The 26,354-nt window shown below is 41.8% G+C and overlaps 1 protein-coding gene across 1 annotated transcript; it reads left to right on the plus strand.

The window, feature by feature from the left end:
• On the plus strand, positions 1-23,432 carry LOC137346964 (hairy/enhancer-of-split related with YRPW motif-like protein). Its single transcript, XM_068010922.1, has 5 exons — positions 1-159; positions 712-778; positions 861-944; positions 7,655-7,736; positions 22,503-23,432. Exons 1-5 carry the CDS (start codon positions 80-82, stop codon positions 23,252-23,254), a joined length of 1,065 nt encoding a protein of 354 aa, XP_067867023.1. The 5' UTR covers positions 1-79; the 3' UTR covers positions 23,255-23,432.
• The last annotated feature ends 2,922 nt before the right edge of the window (positions 23,433-26,354 follow it).

Here is a 26,354-nt window from a genome sequence, read left to right on the forward strand (position 1 = left end):
TCACGCCTGTGGGTGGGGGTTTTCACATCGCTCCCCGAGTGTTTATAATATATATTTGTTTTTTAAAAAAAATCACAGAATGAAGCGGCTCTATGATGAAACCTCCTCCGACAGTGATCTGGAGGAGATGATAGATGTTGGGAAAGAGGAACATTACTGGTGAGTAACTTTATTTTTTGTTTTACATTCCTATCCTGTTGCACACAATCTCAGGCCCACCTCAGTCTCTTTTCACCTGTTTGGGTTTTGCTGATACTTTACAAATCTGCGATTTTAAACCAGTTTCCATTTTCCAAGAGGACATTAATGGAGTTAATCTTTCAGAGGGTTCAGATCAGCAGAAACCCCAACCTAGTTTTAGGGTCAAGATGATGAGGAACAATAATCTGCAGACTCGCTGTGGTCAACAGAGAGAGAACAGCTGCGCATCACTTTATTGTCTTAATTACATGACACGCAACTGACAGCATGATGTTTATGTAATTCTGCCCTGTTTCAACATATGCCGAACAATTGGTTAAAAAGTATATTTTAATTCTCTTAAAATGTTACAACTTAACAGCTGTGTATGGTTTAATACATTCTGCTGTACTGTAGGAAAGATTACATCCAAATTTATGTTTTTTAAAACGACATTGAAGTTACCATCGTTGGTAATGTGACACATAACTATTTGCAATAACAAACATTTAATTTTGTTTCTGTTTTCAGCCCTGTGACGAGATCAGCTTCACCAACTATAACTTCCCACATTCTGGCGCGAAAGAAGAGGCGTGGAGTAAGTGGGAAATTATAATTTCTGACTGGCACAATACAGACTAGGTTTTATTTAAATAGATATTTAAATATTTTTCTTATAGATTATTGAAAAACGAAGACGGGACAGGATTAATAACAGTTTATCTGAACTGCGCCGTTTGGTCCCAACAGCTTTTGAAAAACAGGTACCTCATGAGCTCAAATAAATATGAATTTCAGAATTTCAATCTCAGTTTGAATTGTGTATTATTACACAAAGTACTTAGATTCGTATGAGTGCAGTAAAACTCTACGAAAACCCATAAGACTGTAACATTTTATTATTTCTTCCAAGAGCTTTGATAATTATAACTGCTTCATAACATGGTAAGATGGTAAGATGGTAAATCACGTTATAAACATACATACGAATTAGGAGCAGGAGTAGGCCACTCAGCCCTTCAAGCCTGCTCCGCCATTCAATAAGTTAATGTCTGAACTGATTACTCCACATTTCCACCTACCCCCGATAAAATTCCACCCCCTTGTTCATCAAGAATCTATCTACCTCTGCCTTAAAAATATTCAAAGACTCTGCTTCCACCGCCTTTTGAGGAAGAGAATTCCAAAGACTCACGACCCTCTGAGAGAAAATATTTCTCCTCATCTCTGCCTTAAATGGGCGACCCCTTATTTTTAACAATGACCCCTAGTTCTAGATTCTCCCACAAGGGGAAACATCCTTTCCACATCCATCCTGTCAAGGCCCCTCAGGATCTTATATGTTTCAATCAAGTCGCCTCTTATTCTTCTAAATTCCAGCAGATACAAGCCTAGTCTGTCCAATCTTTCCTGGTAAGACAGCCCACCCATTCCAGATATTAGTCTAGTAAACCTTCTGTGTACTGCTTCCAACACATTTACATCCTTCCTTAAATAAGGAGACCAGGACTGTACACAGTACTCCATTTGTGGTCTCACCAATGCCCTGTATAGCAGAAGCATAACCTCCCTACTTTTGTATTCAATTCCCCTCACAATAAACAATAACATTCTATTAGCTTTCCTAATTACGTGCTGTACCTGCATACTAACCTTTTGCGATTCATGCACTAGGACACCCAGATCCCTCGAAATCTCAGAGCTCTGCAATCTCTCACCATTTAGATAATATACTTTTTTACTTTTCCTGCCAAAGTGGACAATTTCCCACTTTCCCACATTATACTCCATTAGCCAGGTCTTTGCCCACTCACTTAATCTAGCTATATCCCATTGTAGCCCCCTATGTCCTCTTCACAAGTTACTTTCCTACCTATCTTTGCATTATCAGCAAATTTAGCAACCCTACCTTCGGTCCCTTCATTTAAGTCATTTATATAATTTGTAAAAAGTTGAGGCCCCAGCACAGATCCCTCTGGCATACCACTCATTACATCTTGCCAACCAGAAAATGACCCATTTATCCCTACTCTCTGTTTCCTGTTAGTTAGCTAATCTTCTACCCATGCCAATATGATACCCTCTACACCATGAGCTTTTATTTTCTTCAATAACCTTTGATGTGGCACCTTATCAAATGCCTTCTGGAAATCGAAGTACAATACATCCCCTTTATCCACAGCACATGTAACTCCCTCAAAAAACTCCAATAAATTGCTTAAACATGATTTCCCTTCCACAAAACCATGTTGGCTCTGCCTGATTACCTTGAATTTTTCCAAATGCCCTGCTAAAAAATCTTTAATCATAGCTTCTAACATTTTCCCTAAGACAGTTGTTAAGCTAACTGTCCTGCTTTCTGTCTCCCTCCCTTTTTGAATAAATGAGTTATAGTTGCTATTTTCCAATCAAACAACCTTCCCCGAATCGGGGAATTTTGGAAAATTAAAACTAACGCATCAACTATCTCACTAGACACTTCTTTTAACACCCGAGGATGAAGTCCATCAGGACCCAGGGACTTGTCAGCCCACAGCTCCAACAATTTGTTCAGTACCTCTTCCCTGGTGATTGTAATTTTCTTGAGTTCCTCCCTCCCTTCCATTTCCTGACTTACAGCTAATACTGGGATGTTACTTGTATCCTCTATAATGAAGACAGATGCAAAATATCTGTTCCATTCATCTGCCATCTCCTTATTATCCATTACTAATTCCCAATGCTCACTTTGTTAACTCTTCTCTTTTTAAAATATCTATAGAAACCCTTACTATCTGTCTTTATATTTCTAGCTAGCTTTCTCTCTTACTCTAATTTTACCTTCCTTATCAATCTTTTAGTCATTCTTTACTGCTTTTTATATTCTGTCCAATCTTCTGACCTGCCTCCCATCTTTGCGCAATTATAGACTGTTTCTTTAAGTTTGATACTATCTTTAACTGTTTTAGTTAACCACGGTTGGCATGTCCCACCCTTGAAATGTATCTATTCTGTGTATTCTGAAATATCCCCTTAAATGTCTGTCACTGCATCTCTTATGACTTATCCCTTAACCTGATTTGCCAGTTCACTTTAGCTAGCTCTGCTTTCATGCCCTCATAATTGCCCTTATTTAAGTTTAAAATATATTATGGTGCAGTATAATTTTCATGTAAAAATCGCTTGGCCCATATCATATGGACCAGTCAGCAAAGGCCAATAATGAACATCATAAACTAATTGAGTGAAATTCAACAATACTTCTGCAAACCCACCTCACCCAACCTCACCATCACCCAAAAGAAAAAACTGTCTTCATTTCAACTCGCTGTCTAGAGAGCAGTTGTGCTGTAACATTTATATCACCATGATGCTGTTTTGCAACGCATTTCTACAGTATTACTACAATTAAATTGCATCAGTTCAGCTTTCAGTTCTTGTGTAAGGCCATATTGAGGAGATAGTCTCACACTGCATTGGTTTCAGCTACATAGCAACATAAAGAACAAAGAAAATTACAGCACAGGAACAGGCCCTTCGGCCCTCCAAGCCTGCGCCGATCCAGATCCTCTATCTAAACATGACGCCTATTTTCTAAGGGTCTGTATCTCTTTACTTCCTGCCCATTCATGTATCTGTCTAGATACATCTTAAAAGACGCTATTGTGCCCACGTCTACCACCTCCGCTGGCAACGCATTCCAGGCACCCACCACCCTCTGCGTAAAGAACTTTCCACGCATATCCCCCCTAAACTTTTCCCCTTTCACTTTGAATTCGTGACCCCTAGTAATTGAATCCCCCACTCTGGGAAAAAGCTTCTTGCTGTCTAACCTGTCTATACCTCTCATGATTTTGTACACCTCAATCAGGTCTCCCCTCAACCTCCGTCTTTCTAATGAAAATAATCCTAATCTACTCAACTTCTCTTCATAGCTAGCACCCTCCATACCAGGCAACATCCTGGTGAACCTCCTCTGCACCCTCTCCAAAGCATCCACATCCTTTTGGTAATGTGGCGACCAGAACTGCACACAGTATTCCAAATGTGGCCGAACCAAAGTCCTATACAACTGTAACATGACCTGCCAACTCTTGTACTCAATACCCCGTGCAATGAAGGAAAGCATGCCGTATGCCTTCTTGGCCACTCTATTGACCTGCGTTGCCACCTTCAGGGAACAATGGACCTGAACACCCAAATCTCTCTGTACATCAAATTTCCCCAGGACTTTTCCATTTACTGTATAGTTCACTCTTGAATTGGATCTTCCAAAATGCATCACCTCGCATTTGCCCTGATTGAATTCCATCTGCCATTTCTCTGCCCAACTCTCCAGTCTATCTATATTCTGCTGTATTCTCTGACAGTCCCCTAACTGAACTGGTAGAAAGTGAAATAAAAACAGAAAATGCTGGAAATACTCAGCAGGTCTGGCAGCATCTGTGGAGAGAGAAGCAGAGTTAACATTTCAGGTCAGTGACCTTTCATCAGAACTGGCAAAGGTTATAAATGTAATAGGTTTTAAGCAAATAAAGCAGGATTTGGGGAAAAGAGAACAAAAAGGAAGGTGTGTGATAGGACAGAGGGCCGGAGAGATTAACTGACAAGGAGGCCATGGGGCAAAGGCAAAGAGAGTGTGCTAATGGTGTGGTGAAAGACAAAGCATTAGTGCAGAGGGAGTGTTAATGACAGAATAATGAGCAGCCCTAGCCAAAAGCACAACCATGAAAACCAGTAAAAAAAGGTTAAAAACAAAAAAAAGGAATAAAATAAAATAAAAATAAAAAGGGCATACAAGTACAAAGTACAAAATTAACTTTCTGAACTTTTACATTTAAAAAGTTCCACATCCCTCTATGTTGGTAAAGAGCAGCGAGGACAACCTGCCTTTTACTGACAATAATGTTTTATTATTTAGCAGAATTCAGACATTCTTTTAAATGTACCTGTGCAGCACTGTGCTTTCTCCTAACTATGGAACTGGCAGTATAGTTTGGCACTGCCATTTCACAGCACTCTAAAAGTAGTCAGTTAGAACCATTGTTTACTGTCAGAAGGAACCTGTCGTATAATTGCATCATAAAGATCCTGACAATTACAAGTCAATTTTGCTTTTATAGTTTTTAGTTCATCAGATGTGCTCAGAGTAGATAGAGAGAAACTGTTCCCACTTGTGAAAGGATTGAGAACAAGACGGCACATTTTAAAATATTTGGTAAGAGAAGCAAAAATGACATGAGAAAATTTTTTTTCATGCAGCGAGTGGTTAAGGTCTGGAATGCGCTGCCTGAGAACATGGTGGAGGCAGGTTCAATTGAAGCATTCAAAAAGGAATTAGACATTTATATGAAAAGAAAGAATGTGCAGGGTTACAGGGAGAAGGCAGGGAATGGAACTGAGGGAGTTTCTCTTTCAGAGAGCCAGTGTGGACATGATGGGCCAAATGGCCTCCTTCTGAGCTGTAATGATTCTGTGATTCTGTGAAGTGTACCATATCCCCATAATAACATAATGTAAGAACAATGCAAATGCTACTGAACCCACCTTGTTATTCTGTCATTCAGGTCCTGTTTCTGAAACCAGTGTAACCATTTTTCATCTTTTTCCCGCCAAAGTAGTTATTCTACTAACTAGAGGATCGGAAATCAATCCAGTTACCTTTTGAATGCTTTATCTCAGTCTTTCATGCTCTTGTGTAATCCAGAAGTCACTGACTTAAAGCATGAAGTAGTAAATTTCTTATGTCCAGCTCAGCCTGTGGCTCCTTTAATTCATAGTCTCTAATTCTTATTTCCTATTTTCAACAAAATATCTCTCCAAATCTCTTCAATAAAAACTGGCATTGAATGCTCATTTGTTCTCCCTGCACAGCCTGCTAGAATATTGGTTTCCAATCAATGCTGCATTGAGAACCATTTGGAAACACAATGTCAGTTTCTGCACATACACTGACTTCACCCAGCTACACCTCACCACCACCTCTCCCAACACCTCCACTGGCTCTAAATTATCAGACTGCTTCTCCAACATCCAGTACTGGATGAGCAGAAATTCCCTCCAGTTAAATATTGGGAAGGTTGAAGCCATTGTCTTTTGTCCGCACCACAAACTCTGCTCCCTCGTCACCGACTCCATTCTTCTCTCTGGCAACTATCTGAGGCTGAACCAGACTGTTCGCAACCTTGGTGTCATATCTGATCCCGAGATGAACTTTCAACCACATATTCACTCCGTCACTAAGACCGCCTATTTCCACCCCTACAACATCGCCTGGCTTTGCTCCTGCATTAGGTCTGCTGCTGCTGAAACCCTCATCCATGTCTTTGTTACTCCAGACTGGACCATTCTAACATACTCCTGGCCGGCATCCCACATTCTACCCTCCATAAACTTCAGGTCATCCAAAACTCTGCTGCCCGTGTCCTAACCTGTGCCAAATCACATTCGCCATTCACCCCTGTGTCGCTCACTGTCCTACACTGGCTCCTGGCTAAGCAACACCTTGATTTTAAAATTTTCATCCTTGTTTTCAAATCCCTCCATGGTCTGGCCCCTCCCTCTCTCGATAATCCAGCCCTACGTCCCTCCAAGATAAAAACAGAAAGTGCTGGAAATACCCAGCAGGTCTGGCAGCAACTGTGGAAAGAGAAACAGAGTTGACATTTCAGGTTGATGATCTTTCATCAGACTGGCAAAGATTAGAAATGTAATAGGTTTTGAGCAATTGAAAGGGTGGGAGGGGGAAGAAGAACAAAAGGGAAGGACTGTGATAGGGCAAAGGGCAGGGCAGATTATCGACTAAGCTGTCATGAAACAAAAGGCAAAGGGGCTGGTAATAGTAGTAGTAAAAGACAAAGCATTTGTCCAGAGTGTTGATGATAGAATGATGAATAGCTCTGTCCAAAAGCAAAAGCATGAAAAACTAGTTTAAGACCGTCACATGGTAAAAACAATCAAAATGGAGGCCATGGTCTGAAATTGCTGAACTCAATATTGAGTCCAGAAGGCTGTAAAGTGCCTAATCGGAAGATGAGGTGCTGTTCCTTGAGTTGGCGTTGAGCTTCACTGGAACACTGCAGCAGGCTAAAGACAGAAATGTGGGCATGAGAATGCTCTAATATCTGCCCTGATATCTCCTTATGTGGCTTGTGATCATATTTAGTTTTATAATGCCTCTGTAAAGTGCCCTGGGATGTTTTATTATGTTAAAGGCAATATATAAATATGAACTGTTGTTGTTATTGTGAAAAGGTATATTTGCCTTTCATAAGGATAAAAGTTGTGTCAATGGTACCCATGAATACAGAAAGTCAAAATTCACTTCTTTGTGTGATGATACATTCATTCAATAGTTCATTCATTCACTCACTCATTAAAGCATTGATACATTCATTCAGTCATTCAATGTGGTCAAATCTGTTTCACATTAATTACTTCGTGCATGTTACAATTATTATTCATTTTAACAGATTTTCCTTATTCTATTACTCAGGGATCATCCAAGCTGGAGAAAGCTGAGATCCTGCAGATGACTGTGGACCATCTGAAGTTGCTCCATGCAACAGGGGGTAAAGGTAAGAATGAAATGGTTAGTGCACTATGTTTTGTTCACCTTAAACCATCACTCATTTAAAAGATCAGAAATATCAGGGATAGTGAATCTGCTTATGCTATTATTAGGAAGTTTTTTTATGTTAAATTAATGCTAAGGTTTTGAGGAACTTTATCAAAACTTCATTGAAGCCCCCTAAGTCTGTTTTCAGAGATGTTAAAGCAGCGTGCAATTCCTGTCCTCACTAATGTTAATGAAGAAATGGACATGAGTAAAAAGGTTATTTCATTACTTTGTTCGCAAGCTACATTTTCATTGATGTGTAGCCTATGTGCTACCAATTTGAGCTGGGAGACTCCAGGTTACAGAGGGTCAGAGGTGGATTTTTGCACTCAAACAGAGATTAAGTTTACAATATTGGCTTTTAAGATTGAAGGTTTATTTATCTGAGACTGGGTCTGCTTTCATAGCAAGCCCTACTTCCTAAGAATGCGACTTTATGCATAAAGTATTCAATCATTGAAAGGCAATGTGAACAATGAATTCTTTTTAATGGGCTGAATTTTATCAGCCCTCAAGGGACGGGCTGGGAGGTGGGGGCGGGGGGTTGCGTGGGCCATAAAATAGCGGGGGAAGGCGGGGTGGAGTACCCATTGCTTTCCCAACACCATTCAATTTTGTTGGGAGCAGGGAAGGCCGAAGATGGCTTTCCACCCAGAGGCCAATTGAGCCATTTTGCCAGCAGTGTGGAGGCCACCCAGTAACACCAGGCGGCCTCCCTGTGGGCTGGGGGAGGGGGCATCCTGCATGAGAAATCTGTGGCCCACAGAGGGCTCCTCCTCCAACACCCCACCCCCTCCCCACCCTCAACGACCACCCTCCTCTCGCTGGGCCTGCTGGACTGGCCCCGGCGAGCCCACCCCACGTACCTGAGGTCCAGGGCTCCAGCACTGCTCCTGGTCCTGGACTTCCTGCAGTACCAGCAGTGGCCACCGCTCCCCAGGGCACTGCTGAGCTGCCAGACCTCTGATTGGCCAGCAGCTCTTGGGGGTGGGATCCCCATCCTTGAGGGAATGAGGACGACGACAACAGGCAGTTAATTGGCTGCCCACAGTGGAATTTGGCCGGGGGTCTGAAGCAGGCCTGAAACAGGGTCTGCCCCCCCCTTGGCCTTCTGGCCCATTGCCGGGACCCCCACCGTTGGGGTAAAATGCAGCCCAGTGACGTTTTTCCGACGAACAGACTATAAACTCTTGGCTGAAAACTACCAGTCATGTGAACTAACAAATAAGATTAACTATCGCAAGATAAAAACAGACAGCAGATTTCAGTTAATTGCTTCATGTAACTCACAATGTCTGCTTTAAAGTCCTCCTCAGTATTCTAAATAGCTTGGATTATGTGCCCTTGATAAAGAGCTTTTACATGAGAAATTAACCCCACAGATTCCTTGTTCAGCCTTTGCCTGTATAATAGTGCAACAAGTATACTGAATAAAAGTAACCACCTGAGGCTGTATCCTTCACCTTCACTTTCATATTAAAGAAATAAGGAAATTGCATTTATGTAATACCTTTCATGACCATAGGACATCCCAAAGCATTTCATAATCTTTGATTTACTTTTGAAATGTAGCCATTGTTGTTACCTAGGCAAACATCGCAGCCAATTTGCAGAAAACAAGCTGTTGCAAAATAAATTATTCACACTTAATCAAATTGATCACTTGGAAAATCTCTTCTTGCTGTAACAGACATGTTTTGGGCTAATCTTCCACAAATCAAACAAACAACTAATGTACTGTCATGGTTCAGATAAGCTATGAGAGACTTACCCGGAGGACCCACTAACAGGACAATTGTAAAGGCTACAGATTTATGTCCTTGAACATGCTATTCAAATCCCATATCCATACCTATCTTTCCCGAAATCCATGTTTGAATCCATCCAATCAGATTTTCATCCCCTGTCACAGTACCAAAATGATTCTTTTCAAAGTCACAAATGGCATTCTATGTGACTATGCCAAAGGCAATTTTAAATTATCCCTCCCTGTCTTTCTCAACCTGTCTGCATCTTTGACATAGCTGACCACACCATCCTCCTCCAACACCTCTCTTCCATCATCCAGCTGTGGAACTGCTCTTGCCTGTTTCCTTTCTTATCTATCCAATCATAGCCAGAGAATCACCTGCAAGGCCTTCAGCTACTGCTCCTGTACCATTATCTCTATTGTCCCCCAAGGATCTATTCTTGGTCCTCTCCCATTTCTCATGTACACTCAGCCTCTCAAGTGACATCATCTGAAAACACATCAGCTTCCACATGTATGCTGATGACATGCAGTTCTACTCACCACCGCCTCGCTCAGCCCTTTTACTGTGTTTTAAAATTAATTTTTAACCTGCTAAATGCCAGCAGAAAATTCCCCCAATGTCTTGGTCCCTGCCACACCTCCATTCCTTAGCCACCGAATCCATCCCTCTCACTGGCAATTGTCTGAGCTTGAACCAGACTGTTTGCAACCTTTAGTTGACCCCCAGATGAGCTTCTAACCCCCCACGTATCTGTGCCAATTCACTCAAATCTGCTGTCAGTTTTTTATCATGCTTCAGTTAATTGTATTTGTTAGTTGACATGATTTGTAGTTTCAGCCCATATTTTGTAGTCTCTTAGCATGTTATTTACCATCAATCAGAAAAAAAATCATTAGAGTTCATTGCTCACCTTGCCTTCCGTCATAGAATACATTATGCATAAAGTCACATTTTGTTTTATAGGGAGCAGGACTTACTATGAAATCAGACCCAGTCTCCAATAAATAAATCTTCAATCTTTAATGCCAGTATTGTAACCTTAATCTCTGAGCATGTAATTCCTCCTCTGACCCTAACTGTAACCTGGAGTCTCCTAGCTCAAATTGGTAGCACATAGGACATGCATCAGTGAAAAAGTAATGTGAGAGCAAAGTGATGAATTAACCTTTTTACTCATGTCCATTTCTTCTTTTAGTGGATCCATATTCATGTCTCTAAACTGCCTATTTCCACCCCCACCTTCACCTCTGTCTCAGCTTATCTGCTGCTGAAACTCTCACCCGTGCCTTTGTTGCCTCTAGACTTTACTATTTCAATGCGCTCCTGGCCAGCCTTTCATCTTGCACCCTCCAAAAACCTAAGCATCAAAAATTCTAATTTTCACCAAGTCTCGTTCACCTATCATCCGTGTATTCACTGACCTGCACAGGCATAAGCAACACCTCAAATTTAAAATTCTCATCCTTGTTTTCAAATCTCTCCATGGCCTTTTCTCTTCCTATCTCTAACCTCCTCCAGCCCATAACCCTCAAGATATCTGCGCTCCAATTCTAGCCTCTTGCACATCCCCAATTTTAATCACTCCATCGTTGGCAACTGTGTTTTCAGCTGTTGAGGCCCTAATCTCTGGAATTTTCTCCCCAAAGTGATTACGGACAACGCAGCCGGCAGCTTATGTCATCCGACTGCCCCAATCTGCGCACATGCATAGATTGGTTCCTACCCTCTGCGCATGCGCTGCGTTCCGCAGCGCCAGGACTGGTTGGAGCATGCGCAGATGACGTCATCACGTAACGCAGCCAGATGGTGGGGGGTTCCGGGCCGGAGCGAGCAGGGGTGGGGGGACAGGGGGTCTGGGGAGCGAGCAGGGGTGGAGGGAGAGGGGGTCTGGGGAGCGGGTAGAGAGCGGGTGCGGGGAGAGCGCGGACGAAGACCTTGCTGGTGGCAGGTGCGCTCTCCTCCTTCCCCCTGCCGCCCGCTCCCGACCCCTGCCTGCTCGCGGGCGGCCGGAGGGGAGCGAGCGAGCGAGCCGGGGAGGGGAGGGAGTGAGTGGGCCGGGGCTCACAGTCCTGGCCTGCTCGCTCACCAACCCCCCCCCCCCACCCACGACCGCTAGGTCACGCGCCCCCCCGCTCCCTCCTCTCCCCGGCCCACTCACTTCCTCCCCTCCGCAGCCCGCTCGCTCCCTCCCCGGCCCACTCACTCTCTCCCCAGCCCGCTCACTCCCTCCCCTCCCCGGCCTGTTCACTTCCTCCCCTCCCCGGCCCGCTCCCTCCCCTCCCCTCCCGGGCCCACTCACTCCCTCCCCGGCCCACTCGCTCCCTCCCCTCCCGGGCCCACTCACTCCCTCCCCTCCCGGGCCCACTCACTCCCTCCCCTCCCCGCTCGCTCGCTCCCCTCCGGCCATTGTGTGCTGCCATGTGTTTAGGTTGCCATCATGTGATTATTTGAGCAGTGCCATCTTTAATCCTGGCAGCTACCTGACGTCGCAGAGTGTGACGTTTTAGTGGCACAGGCTGCATTTGCGCATGTGCCATTGCAGCGCCACCTAGTGGTGGCGTTGTCAGCAAACACAGCCTTTTCTCCCTCAACCTCTCCACCTCTCTACTGCGCTTTCCTCCTTTAAGACAGATGTGTCTTAAAACCAACTTCTTGGACCCAGTTTTTGGTTATCTGCCCTAATATGTGGCTTGGTATTAAATTTTGTTTGATAACAGTCCTGTAGAGAGCTTTGGAATGTTTTATTACATCAAATGTGCTATATAAATGCAAGAAGTCATTGTTGTGTAAGTGATTAATAACCCAGTGATCAATATGAATTATTTTGTTTTCCTGGGTGAATTTTATGTCTCCCAACACCTGTTAAGCAATTCACATAAACAATGGTCCTTTTGAAGTGACATCTGCAGGGATGTGAATTTGCTCCCCTCCCCATCATGGAAGCAGGTTGCTCTCAGTAAGGTGCCACAGGAATCTGTTTTAGAAAAAAAACAAGGCATTTAGCAGGTTAAAAATTAATTTTAAAATACATAAATAAAAATGCTTAAGATCTGGAACTGGGCAGATCTCGCAAAAGAGTCCTGAGTGAAATAATTTTGACCATTTCCAACCCAGTAGCATATTTTCCTGATGGTCTTGATTTCAAACAAAAATAATGATCAGGTAAACAATGCCAGTGGAAAGAATAAATTACTTTCATCAATAACAATAGCATCTTGTATTTATGCAGTGCTTTTAATGGAGAAAAATGTTTTCATCGAGGAATAAATAGGCAAAAACGGATGCTGAGTCAGAGACATATTAGGTCATGAGCAAAAGCTAGATCAAAGAGATGAGTTTAGAGCAGGGGTTTAGGGAGGTAATTCTACAGTGAAGAGTATAGATGGCTAAAGGCTACCACACATACACACACACATGCTAGCAAAGAGGCTGGAAAGTGAAAGTAAAAGGAATAAAGAAGAATCCATTGTTTTCAACAGCATGCAGTCTCAGATCTTTTACTAAACTCGGCTAAATCTTATTTCAGTCACGAGAACACCACAGCTGAAGGCAGGACTGTCAACATTGGATAAAGAGAGAAGGGATGCCAGAGTTGGGGGGATGCTGAGTTCTCAGAGGGTTGTAGGGCTCAAAAAGGTTACAGAGTTAAGGAGAGGCAACGTTATAAAGGATTTAAATGTAAGAATGAGAATTTTAAATTCCTCAGATCGCACCATTTCGCAGGCATTATTTTGCTAGAAGCACAACAAAAACCTGAACTGGATTTCCACTATGCTTCTGGCAAAATAACACCAGCAAAGCGTAAACAGATCTGAGGAATGTCTTAGCCACTATGCTACAGTTTAAGCAACTTCACTGAAACGTGAAAAGCTGGCACTTCTCTGCTCGGTTGATGTTGTGAATGAAGTACAGGATAAATGATCCTCTGCAGTCAGAACTAGAATGTGTCTGTGGTCAGGTTGTTTAGGTGCTGAACATGGAGTAATAAATTATCAGGTTGTTTTAAAGGAAGTGAAATCAAAGTATTCTTTATGCAAACATTGGGGACTCATGAATGTAAATTCCATTAATAATTTATTTCTCAATTTAAGATGGTGCCAAGCAGCTACCTGAAATCCAAGCAGGGCAAAATAAACTTTCCAGAAGGGTGCAGAACATTGGACATTAAAGTCATTTTTGAGACCAAAACAAGTTTTTAAAGGAGACCTATTTATCAATTCACTCTAAACATCACACGGATCCAAGAACTCATGAGGACTTTGAAGCAGGGACAACAAAGAATAATTCACAGTGCTGTAGGACCCAGGGCAAAGAACCTTTTAAGGTTTTTGAGGCAGAGTTGGGGAGGGGGTGCACCAACCATCCTCAGCGGCAAGCTTCAAAAATGGCCGCCCACCTGTGCGGATCGCACGCCAAACAGCCACTGCAATTTTAAGTGCGGTGGCTCATTTAAATAGCCAGGACGGATCGCCCACCCCTTGATCATGTGGAGGAGGCGGGCTGTCTGTCCCCGGCAATGACGTCAGCTGCATGTGTGCAGGTGCTGACACCATTTTTAAAGGGATGAGAGCCCTACTGGCCTATTTAAATGTTAAAAGATAATTTGAATTAAATTAAATAAATACATTTCTTTTGCCCCTCTCCCACCCCCCAATAACAAGTAAATTAATTATTTGCCCTTTCCCCCAAAACATTGACCTTTACCTTCCCCTCCCGCCACCCCCCCACCAAACTGCACAAACATTAAACTACAACCCTTCCCACCATCCCCTACACTCATGAAGTTAATTTGATCCTGTTTCATTCCCACCCACCCCCCGGCACTGATAAACTTAACTCCTCCCTCCTCCCCACCAGTGTTGCGCCTTATATCCCCGGACAGGGATCCGAAGGCCACCGGGCCGAAGATCGCGGCGGGCCATCAAGTGGATGCGAGTATTTTTAAATTAAATATTTTAATTGATTTGACTATTCAAATTGTGGTCCCGTCACCCAGTGGTGGGGAGGCCACCACGGTGCCTCGCTGCCGCCGGGAGAATCAGGCTGGGCCCTGCCGGCATTGAGGTCCATGGTGGGCCTCATCCAGGACCACCTTCAGGACCTCCCTCCCCACCCCCCCCCCCCCCCCCCACCCCCCAACCCCACTACAGATCCTGCCGTCAAGGGCTCCTTAAAATCCAGGCTAGTGTCCTTCTTATGATCCCCTATAACCCTTAAACCATTATAACCTCCTCACGCACTCCCCATCCACAAATAACCTGGTCACGCCCTCCCACCAGGAAAACTCTGCTACTGATAATTCAGATGAATTCTATAAATAAATTGTTGCCAAGACATAATCACAGTAATATAATGTTTACTTATTATGTATCTATTACACTTTTGTTACCTTATGTTACCAATCTATGTATAAGTTTAATAATAATTTGAAGCAAATCTACAAATGAATCAATTTCACACTAAAGATTAAAATGCACTGATATGATTTAGGAAAGAAGTGGGCCCAATGTGACTGAATTTCTAAAGCTTTCAAAATCTTTTCCATACATGTGAAGGCAGCCAGAGTAGTTTGAAGAAATCTAAAGTTGTTACCTAATATCTGTGTTTGCCTTTGAGAGAAATAAAAGCTCATAATAGCAATTAATTGTCAGAAAAAATAAGCATGAGGTTGGCAATGTTGCAAAAAGTCATTTTTTCTAAATCATTTAAAAAAGTTTAACTGTGACTGTCATCCTGTCTTTTTCTAAACTGCCCTATCCGAGGCTTTCTCTATATGTTCATATTCAGCTATAATTCTTTTCTGTTTGTACCATTTTTCCAAGTTTATCCTTGCCTTGTTTTGCACATTTATTAGGTCCCATTGTATTTCACCTTTAAAACTCTTGAAATATTGAGAAATGTATTTAGTAACATGTAGAAAATATTTTTAAATATGTAGATATGCCTTGGAAATCTTGCTACTTCAAATATATCAGCATTTTTTAAAAACTAGAAATTTATTTGAATCTCAGATCATGAATTAACAAAATATACAATAGTTCCTAATTTTAAAATAGTGTGGCAAATGTTTTGGAAAAAATGCCATGGCTTTAATCATAGAAATAGTCACTGCATTTTGCCTAACATTATATGACTGGATTGTGAACCTTTTTACATGAGTATTGTAGCACAGCATGTGTAGATCCAGTGCCCATAATTATTTATGCTTAAAATATATCTACATGGAATTTATTTGCTAGTCTTAATCCCCATACAAAAGTTACATTATTGAGGTCATACACACACACAACAGTGGTATAGTTCACCTACCTGGACATTAATTACCATTGCATACTTCCAAGTCATATAAACATATTTATCTATGACCTAAGGGTTGCAAAGCCATATGTTCAGAAATGACACAATTGTCGGTGAGTAAGCTGCCATGCAGATAATTGGAGAAAACTTTAGACTTTTGAAAAAGCTACACTTCAAACAGTTAGGCAAACTCTAAAGTGGATAAGCAATATTAAAGTCATAGAGTCACATAGACCTGAAGACAACTAAAAATGAGTTCTAGTTGTTACCAAATCGATGAATTTCAATATCTTGATCTATCCATAATTAAAGTGGAATGTTGGGTAACAATGGTTTAAAAGGCTTCAATATCCAGCTCTGACAAGAAAAGTCAACTCTTAATAAATGTGACATTAAAATCCAGTTCCTTTCTACTGCATGTGGTTGTATAGTGATAAAATCAGTTTAAGAGAACCAAAATTAGATTAGTTCGTAAAATCTGCAATTAGATTGCAAAATTTATGCTCATCATGTATTCAGCTTTGTAATTTTTTTCAAGCTTTGAAAGAGAGTGCAGTAAATAATATCTTACAAATGATGCATGTTGTCAGCAACTTGTAAACTGCTGAACCTACATGGCATTTCTGTAAAAGAAAATTTGCAGAGGGTAGAGGAAAGGGGCTGAATGAATAAACCTTTTTAGAGAGCTGGCACAGGTGAGGTGGAAAAATATCCTCTCTCTATTTGAACTATCAACGAACTAAAGACTTCCAGTACGATCAGTGAAACGTAGCATGTACTGAATCTGAACATTCACAATTAATAAATGGTTGGGAGGTAAAGAGACAAAGTGAAGGCATAAAGGACTTATTCTCTCATTGCCAAGATGTGACAAGTGGTCGTCTTCAGGGGTCTGTGCTGGGGCCTCAACTTTTTACCATATATATTAATGACTTGGATGAAGGAATGAAGAGTTATATATCCAAGTTTGCAGTTGACACTTGTTAGAATGCACAAGTTGTGTAGATGAGAACAGGAAGTTACAAAAGGGCATAGACAGACTAAGTAAGTGGGCAAAACCATGACAGATGGAGTTCAATGTTGAGAAGTGTAAGGTCGCCCACTCTGGATCTGTGAAAGATGAATTTGAGTATTTTCTTAACAGTGAGAGACTAGGAGCTGTGGAGGAGCAAAGGGATTTAGGTCTCCATGTACACATTAAGAGAATTTAGTGAACAGGTGCAAAAAGTAATAAAAAAGGCTAAAGGAATGTCTGTCTTTATGTCAAGGGAGTTGGGATTCAAAATTGAAGAAGTAATGCTTCAGTTGTGCAGAGCCCACCTCAGGTACCATGTTCAGTTTTGGACGCCAAAATTCAGGTAAAATATATTGGCCTTGGAGGGGTACATCACTGATTCACCAGAATAATACCAGGGCTTAAAGGGTTAAATTATGAGGCCAGGTTGTGTAAATCAACAACAAAAATATGGGTTATGCATTCTGCAAAAGAGGAAAATATGCCACCAAATCCTGCTGAATATGTGCATTCAGCACAAACCAGCTTATGATTCAGCAATAAATTGGGATTCTGCTTTATTTACACAACTGTAGTGTCCATGCAAAGTGGTTTTGCTTTGCAGTAACACTAAAGTTGTAATGTAAATGTCGATTTGAAACTTGACCTAACAGTGCAGCAATCTGGAGTGAGGCTCAAACTTAATCTCATCGTTCTTCAGAATCAGGTCAGGCCCTAACTGGATTTATACCAAAACTCTTTAGCTTTGCACTAGTGCTACAGTTGCATAAATTCAATTTCAACTGCTCTAATTTGGCGATACTGTAAGGATGGCAATCTACTATTGGTAATAGCATGTCACACTTATGCAGTAAGGGGTGCTTTGCTGCAATTGGGATCAGTTCAATGGTTGAGGCAGAGAAATATTTACATTGCATTTAACCATTGCTCTACCTGACCTAAGAACTTTGATGTTGCTGCTGAGTATAAAGAATTGAAAATATTCCTTTTCCCAGCATTGACATCACTGACCAGTGGAGAATAGGAAGGGGATTGGAATTAAAAAGATGGAGCTGCCATGGCGAACATAATGGCAGAGCAGCCTTAACAGACAGCTGGCCTATTGCTGTCCCTACGTTCCAACTTGTGTAACACATTTGTAGATTTATCCAGGAGACCATTCTGAATAATTTTGCCATAGGTTGTATGAAAAGATTAGTCGAATCTCTCAAAATGGATATTGATTATTTTGTTGGATGTTGTAATATCATTGAATTAATATTCAATGGTCAGCCATAATGTGAAATAAATCTAGCCTAGCGTTGCCTCTAAATATATTGTTCAAGCATTCACCATTCAATGCCAAACTCTTATGGTTAGGATTATGTTTAAAGTATGGAATAGGATTACCTTTAGTTATGGAGCTTTAGAAAATGTAGGCAGTAAATACTTTTATAATGCAGCTGGTCAAGCTACTTACCTATAAAATTTGGAAGAACAAATACGTTTGATATATTGATGCAAGAAAGACTGCAAAAACATACATGTACTTTTAACATTCACGCCACTGGGAAATATAATTTAAGAGCAATTATTTCATTGCTTAGTCTATGGAAGGATTGAATCTTGTGTGAAAGAGACTATCACAGAACTTGTCCTTTTGTCGATGGGATTCAGTTTAGGATACCAACCCAGACCAATGAGGGAAAAAGTCTTCTTTCTCCACTTGTTGTAAGGCTCTGACATAAAATGAGTTTGGGCAGACTGTAACCCAGTTTCTAGTAGATGTAGATCCATAGTACAAAATTGGATACAATTTGGCACTTCTTCTTCTTTCATCTTCTTTGGCCTCCTTGTCTCAGGAGACAATGGGTAAGCGCCTGGAGGTGGTCAGTGGTTTGTGAAGCAGCGCATGGAGTGGCTATAAAGGCCAGTTCTAGAGTGACAGACTCTTCCACAGGTGCTACAGATAAGATTGGTTGTTGGGGCTGTTACACAGTTGGCTCGCCCCTTGCGCTTCTGTCTTTTTTCCTGCCAACTGCTAAGTCTCTTCGACTCGCACTAAGTCACATTAAAGTGGCTCAAAGACTGGTGTGGTAAAAGTGGGTTATGGTTCGTGGGGCACTGGCACCAGTACTGGGGAAAGTGGGGGCTGTACCGTTGGGACGGTCTACATCTGAACCATGCTGGGACCAGTGTTCTAGCAAGCCACATAACTAGGGAAGTAGAGAGGATTTTAAACTAAATTGTGGGGGCAAGAGTTCAAATTTGGGAAGATGTGGTAAATCAAAGAGTAGAGGCATGGCAAGAGAGAAAAGTATTAATATGGGAAAAGATAAACAGACCAAGACAAGGGACAGAGTAGAAATCTAACAGTAAATCAGCAGATAAGGCTAGAGGTTACAAAAATAATAAAAGCACAAAACTAAAGGCTCCGTATCTGAATGCACGTAGCATTCGAAACAGAACAGATGAACTGATAGTGCAAATAGAAATAAATAAGTACGATCTGATAGTCATTACAGAGACATGGCTGCAGGATGACATAGACTGGGACCTGAATATTGAAGGGTACCTGACATTTAGGAAGGACTGGAGTCTAGGAAAACGTGGAGGGGTGGCTCTGTTAATTAATGATAGTATTCACAATAGAGAGGGATTACCTAAGTTCAGGAAACCAAGATGTAGAAGTGGTTTGGGTAGAGCTGAGATATGATAAAGGCTAGAAGTCACTTGTGGGAGTGGTGTACAGGTCCCCTAACAGTAACCATATGGTAGGACAGGGTATAAAGGAAGAAATGGTGAGAGATTGCAGAGCTCTGAGATGCAGAGGGATCTGGGTGTCTTAATACATGAATCGCAAAAGGTTAGTATGCAGGTACAGCAAGACATTAGGAAAGCTAATAGAATGTTATCGTTTATTGCGAAGGGAATTGAATACAAAAGTAGTGAGTTTATGCTTCAGTTATACAGGGTATGGATGAGATCACATCTGGAGTACTGTATATAGTATTGGTCTCCTTATTTAAGGAAGGATGTAAATATGTTGGAAGCAGTTCAGAGAAGGTTTACTAGACTAATACCTGGGATGGGCGGGTTGTCTTATGAGAAAAGGTTGGGCAGGCTAGGCTTGTATCCGCTGGAGTTTAGAAGAGTAAGAGGCGACTTGATTGAAATATATAAGATCCTGAGGGGTCTTGACAGGGTGGATATGTAAAGGACATTTCCTCTTGTGGGAGAATCTAGAACTAGGGGGTCTCTGTTTAAAAATAAAGGGTTGCCCATTTAAGACAAAGATGGGGAGAAATTTTTTCTCTCAGAGCGTCGTGAGTCTTTGGAACTATCTTCCTCAAAAGGCGGCGGAAGCAGAGTCTTTGAATATTTTTAAGGCAGAGGTAGATAGATTCTTGATAAGCAAGGAGGTGAAAGGTTATCGGGGGTAGGCGGGAATGTGGAGTTGAGGTTACAATCAAATCAGCCATGATCTTGTTGAATGGCGGAGCAGACTCGAGGGGCCAAGTGGCCTATTCCTGCTCCTAATTTGTATGTTTGTAAATTCATATGTAAACTAGAAACCTCACTCAAAGACAATATAAAGCTGGCTAATGTGGGAAATGGAAAAATTCTCTATAGTGGATGCTTTTCAAAGGCTAAAGTTAAAACACCTTTGGTGATGCAAATTAAAGATTAGAATAATACCCAACTTCAACTGGTGATCTGGCTCAGAACTGGTTAAATTCTCTCCAGTGAAATGTAAGTTCAGTGATAAGCAAACCAGGGAGCCAAGATTATGACCTTCTGAGAAACAGTCAATCAATGGTTTATGATTTCAGTCTATTGTATCATGCCTGGCACATTGTGTCCAGTTATTATACCTAAGCTAACATAGTATGATTTGATTGCCAGACCACCTCTTTGGGATGGTCTTGGTATAAGCAGTGTAACCAAATTACATAAAGATTTAGGTGCTCTGAACTGTGATTTTCATGCTAAACCCATGTCACTATGGACATGCATTGTGAAAGTTGTAATATATTCTCTCTTTGGCCTCCTTATCTCGAGAGACAATGGGTAAGCGCCTGGAGGTGGTCAGTGGTGTCTGGAGCAGCGCCTGGAGTGGCAATATATTATATCTATTGAATCTATATCAAATTTAATTGATTGATTTAAAACTAAAACAATTCAAAACCCACACAATTCAACCTTTATTCAGTTCCCACTTTTCAATGTCTAAGCATAGGAATGAGAAAACACCATTTAGCTCATTATCTCACTGCATTATTTCAAGTTCATGCACAGGAATCACCTCTCCTTTGTGCTGAATCCATATTTATACCTATTGCTTCTTGAATCAGGAATCTATTTCTTTTAACTTTTTAACAAATACATTCAGTGCATTAAATTGTAAACTTATCTATGAAATAGTTACTCCCTAATAGTGGCTATCTCAATGATGGCCCAGATTTTGCAGTTGTGGTGACGGCAGAACCGTCAGCGTTCTCAGTCACTGAACTGCAAAACTGATGGCAACTTCAGGCTTCTGCACATTCACAGTTAAACGTGGAAATCAAGAAGTTGCTGTCAGTGATTCCCCACTCCTCCACAGGGTGCACTGTTGAAGTTCTCGTGGAAATCTTAAAAATTTCTTGAATTGGTGTGAACTTTCACTTTTTACACAATTAGTCTCACTGTAAAAACCTTTGAAAAGGTTGCAGCTTGTTGAATGACATGTAACTGGGTTTTTAACATTGTACTAAGTCATAATTATTGCTGAATAACCTCTCAGGCTCTGAAAAAAGCTAATTTTATATTTGTGGAATGTCAAATGTCTCCATTATGGTAAAAAAATCTTTAAAATAACAAAAAAAAATTTGATTTGTTTATAATGTTTCAGCTTCTACCTTAATCCCATGTGTATGTCCCAATCTTTATTGTGCACTCCGTAAAATGATTAAAAATTGAAGGATAATCAGTGCTTTTTACTTCCTGGTTTGCTGTCTGTGAAAATGCTTCAATGTGATTAGCTGCTTAGCCTGCTTGATGACATCACTGGATGCCAGAGATCCTCTATAGTTGACACCAGAATGAAATTAACATTGGGAATTGTGAAATCCATGTCATAGAGGTTGTTAGATCTTTGTGGTCAGCTTTCTGCGATGACAGTAGTGAGTGCTGTCACTTCACTGCTGACTGCAAACTCCAGGCCATTTTCTAAATTTATAAATGTCTCCTAGTTCACTCCTGGTTCAACACTTAGAGCTTCTTTAAACTGTTGGAACAGTTCAATTTATGATTCCAAAAGTTTACATCCTAGTTTTTTCAGCATTTTTCCAGTTACAGCAAATTCACTTTTGTATCTATTTCAATCTTATTGATGAGACCCAATACAGTTTTCCTCCCCTTTAGATGTCCTCTGTTATTTTTGAATGTTGGTCAAAACAAATCACAGTAGTCCAAATATGTACGTGGTCATCTTTTATATTTTACAAAATGATTTCATTATATTTACGAGTTCTGTAAAAACAGGTGCAAAGCCCAAAGCCATTGATGAACTATAGTAATCAACATCATAGGTGGCCACTCTACAGTACATTTTAAAATGTAACAGAATTAATTAATAAACAAGGCTTTTCTGAGATCTTCTCTGTCATTATGCTAACTATAACTATTTTACCGACAGGTTATTTTGATCCTCACTTGCTAGCAGTGGATTACAGAAGTATGGGATTCAGAGAATGTCTCGCTGAAGTCATAAGGTATCTCAGCTCACTTGAACGATTTCAAGGCTATGACAATACTGATCCACTTAAGGATCGTCTGGTATCTCATCTCAACAATTATGTATCTGAAATAGAGCCTACACCAGTGGCGCCGGCTTCCTTGATCCACCGAGCCTGGACTTGGCCACACCACCATTTAACTACTTTGTTCCCACAGACAGCAGAAGGAGCACAATTACCATGCAGGGACACTGTTCAAAATCCAGCCTTCCTTAGTGGCTCTGCACTAGCATGCTCCACCTCAACTCTGAGAGGAATTCCTCTTGACAAAATAGCAACCACTGCAATGTCACCCACACACAGCCTTCTCCCAAGCATGACATCATCCAGTCTCAATCTCCTGTCAAACCTGGCATCACCTATTCATAGAGTCCTGTCCAACATGACGTGTACATTTCCTGGTGTTCTGCCCAATGTGAGCTCAACCAACAGGATGTTGACTGGTGTTGCTGTATCTCCACAAATTACCTCACCCTTCCTGTCACCAGCTTCCAATTCCAGCGCCATTCATACAACTGCTGCATCCATTCCTGGGTCATTAGGATTTTTTCCATCTGTATCAAACTTCCGACTTAATCCCTCTAGTCAGACAAGCAACCTGAGCACTCGCAAGCCCCAGAGATCATGGACAACTGAGATTGGGGCTTTCTAAATATTGCCTAATCGGGAAAAGATTTTAACTACACTTTTTATTGTGATATATTGTGATATAAGAATATATTGTGCCAGAAAATATCCTGCTAGATATAAGCAGTTTGTATTCCTTATTGAAATGAGGGCAAAAAAATAACTGAAGTTCAGTATCTGCATGTTACACAGTGCAGAAGTTTCCTCCAGCTTTCTAATCTGTGAAGCAATTGTTTTTAGTCTGATAAATGAACTGCTGTATTTTTCCATAACTTACTCCACCCTTCCCTACAGCAGTGCTTTAGTTTCTCATAAGAAGCTTGTTCCTTGTGATACGACCAGGTGAGAAAGAGGTCTAGGGTTCCCTTTTAGCCGTCACCTGGTCTTACTGTAACAGGATTTAATTTTTAAACACATTGTGTTTTCAGCTCCCCCTTGGTGAATCCTTGTTCACCACTTTCCAATTATAAGGTAAAGAAACAAGCACAAACAGGCTTTCTTAGGTTTAAAGAAGAAAGGTGAAATTTTATTAAAACTTAAACTCAAATTCGGTTGATGCCTACAGATACACGACGCGCCCACACTAGCATGCATACATGATACACACATGCAAATAGAGACAGAAAAGAGAAGAAATAAAGTGGAAATGTTTGAGGCAATATTTGAAGAGTTTTTGGCTAAGAGTCTTCGAGCTCACTGTACAGTCCTTGCTTGTAGGTAGATCTTTCTTTTCATTGAGGCCCAGCATTCTCCTTAAACCTTGTTCACTATCGAAGACTTTTCTCCCTTGGGGTTCATGTGTCTTCAATGAATTCCGAAGCTGGTGAGAAAGAGATGGGAGCAGACAGGAGAGAGATGTTCTCAGTCCAGGAGCAAAACTGCCTTCTCCTAGTTCAAACGCTGTCTCTACAATTTAAAACTCCCCAAGTTGACCAGCAGGGTGTTCACGTGACTGACTGGTTTGACCAGGTCTGTTCTGTGTATTGTATGGGGAGGAGGGGGAAGAGATGGAGAGCCGTTAATTCCCAGCCTCGTGTTTTCCCAGATAGATTACAACTGTTGGCCATCCCTCCCCTCCCCCCCCCCCTCTCTTACCCCCCCCACCCCCACCCACCCTCCCTCCTCCCCGGCACCGGATTGAGAGGCTGGCGGCTGCTGATCTCTGCTTGTTCCAGGTCCCGTTTACCGGGTGGTGGCACCCGGTACCCCTCCACCGCCTTTGTTCGGGGATAGCTCCTTTGTTCCAACACTGTCTGCTACTATGCAAAAATGTCTTTCCAGCCAGGGGACTGACAATTCCTTGTAACAGGCCTTCTCTTCTTCCCAGCAACAATTTGAAATTTAATGTCCATGTGACGAAATTAATGTGCTTCATTTTTGGCAGGCAGGGGCCTGCATGACACTAGCATATACCTTTGCTGGAATAAGCAGAGCAGGATTTGTGTTCAATTTTTAGTGATCTGCCAGTCTTCCTTCATTCTTGGTCTCATCCTGCAAGAAAAAAGTTTTTAGTTCATTGCTTGTTTTTGAAGTCCCTAATAAGTGGTAGCAATGTGCTCATTAAGTATAATTCTGCTTTATATTCCCTCACTTTCATTTCTTAATTGTCATCTCCAACACTAGCTGTTTTCTCCAGATGACGGGCAGAGTACGCTGCCCGAAACGTTGAGGCCTGCCAGTTTGTCTAAGAACTGCTTTTTCAAGGAAACCACTGCTCTTTTCAGAGCAAAGTCACATTGTGTAAAACTGTAAAATCATCTTCCTCAACATTAATAGCCTTTGTGTTGTGACTATAGACGATCTGCATTGTATACTTAATTGACCATTGCCCATGCTACTCTATCGTGAATCAAGATACTGCTAAGGGGAAGTTCTTTAATTATGGCACTTATATTGTGCAGTGTTCCATCCCATTGTCTGGAAAAAAAATTTTGTAAAACTTGCCCCAAAATGGCAAATGACAGTTCAACCTGAGACTTCATAAATCAGGATTTAGAATTCAAAGGTATAATTGCAAAAACTACCGGACCGTAGAAATCATGGGTTTTTGTTCTCAATCAGAAATCTATGTGAAATCAAAATTGTCCACGTTTACAGCTCTCGTCAATTCCATAAAGTGTGCAGGAAATGTTGGAACGAATAAAATGTTCATTATATAAAACTCTAATCAGGTTATGAAGTGCTTCCAATACTAGCATAGGTACAGATTCATTAGAGTTGATACATGGATGGCACCATTCATACAGATGAATTGCTCATATTTGCAATGTGTTCAACTAGTAGTAATCATAGTTATGTACAGTAACCATACTGATGCAACACAATACTTGGAATAGAGATGTGGCCCAATAAAGCAATACTTCCACTGATAAAATCTAGTGATGATACTTGTTAGCCTGTACAATTTATTTTAGGTAACCTGCTTAGACACAGAGCATAAATTTAAGGCGAAATCGAGGGGGAATTTTATCCTTGTGGTGGGGGTCTCGAAATCCGAAGAAACCGACGCCGAGATCCCCACATCACCTCTTCTACAAAAGACCCACGGAATTTAGTACTAATCAGGCACTTAACTGGACAGTGGCAGGCCTTCCATGGGATCAAGGACCCTGGCGCCGGAGGTCCCACCCTTGCGGAACTGCCGGCCAATCAGAGGCCGGCAGCTGCAGCGCCACCACAGAGGCATTGGCTGCTGCTGCAAGTGCACCTGCCGGAGGCGCAGTAGCGTTGCTGGGCCCAGGCCTTAGGTAGGTCAGGGCGAGAGGAGTCTTGAGGGGTGGGGGTTGCAGGAGACAAGGGGGATTGGCAGCGAGGGTAGGGGGTTAGCCCTCAGCGGGCCCCCTTTTCTGATGTCGGGTCCCTTGTTCAGGCACTAAGTGCCTTTTAATGAGGGACCCCCTCCCCGAGCCAGGAAGCAGCCCGCACGGTTTATCATGCCGTGCTTCCCGTGTGGCAAAAGGGCCACCTGCCACACTGCTAACTGCGGCTGTGGTGGGGAGAGGCGCTTAATTGGGGATTAATTACCCAGTTAAGGGCCTCAATTGGCGGCAAGGTAGGAAGGCTATTCACAGGCCTTCCCACCAAGACTACAATTTGGCAGAGGTGGGATGGTGGCGCGGGTGGGA

The sequence above is a fragment of the Heterodontus francisci genome, chromosome 31, assembly GCF_036365525.1.
Source record: "Heterodontus francisci isolate sHetFra1 chromosome 31, sHetFra1.hap1, whole genome shotgun sequence".
In the NCBI taxonomy this organism is placed as follows: Eukaryota; Metazoa; Chordata; class Chondrichthyes; order Heterodontiformes; family Heterodontidae; genus Heterodontus; species Heterodontus francisci.

Bases quoted from the DNA above. Each gene is read 5' to 3' on its own strand.
- LOC137346964 (XM_068010922.1), top strand. From the start codon at position 80: ATGAAGCGGCTCTATGATGAAACCTCCTCCGACAGTGATCTGGAGGAG. The intron at 779-860 runs GTAAGTGGGAAA...TTTTTCTTATAG, and splicing joins CGCGAAAGAAGAGGCGTGGA to ATTATTGAAAAACGAAGACG. The intron at 7,737-22,502 runs GTAAGAATGAAA...TTTTACCGACAG, and splicing joins CCATGCAACAGGGGGTAAAG to GTTATTTTGATCCTCACTTG.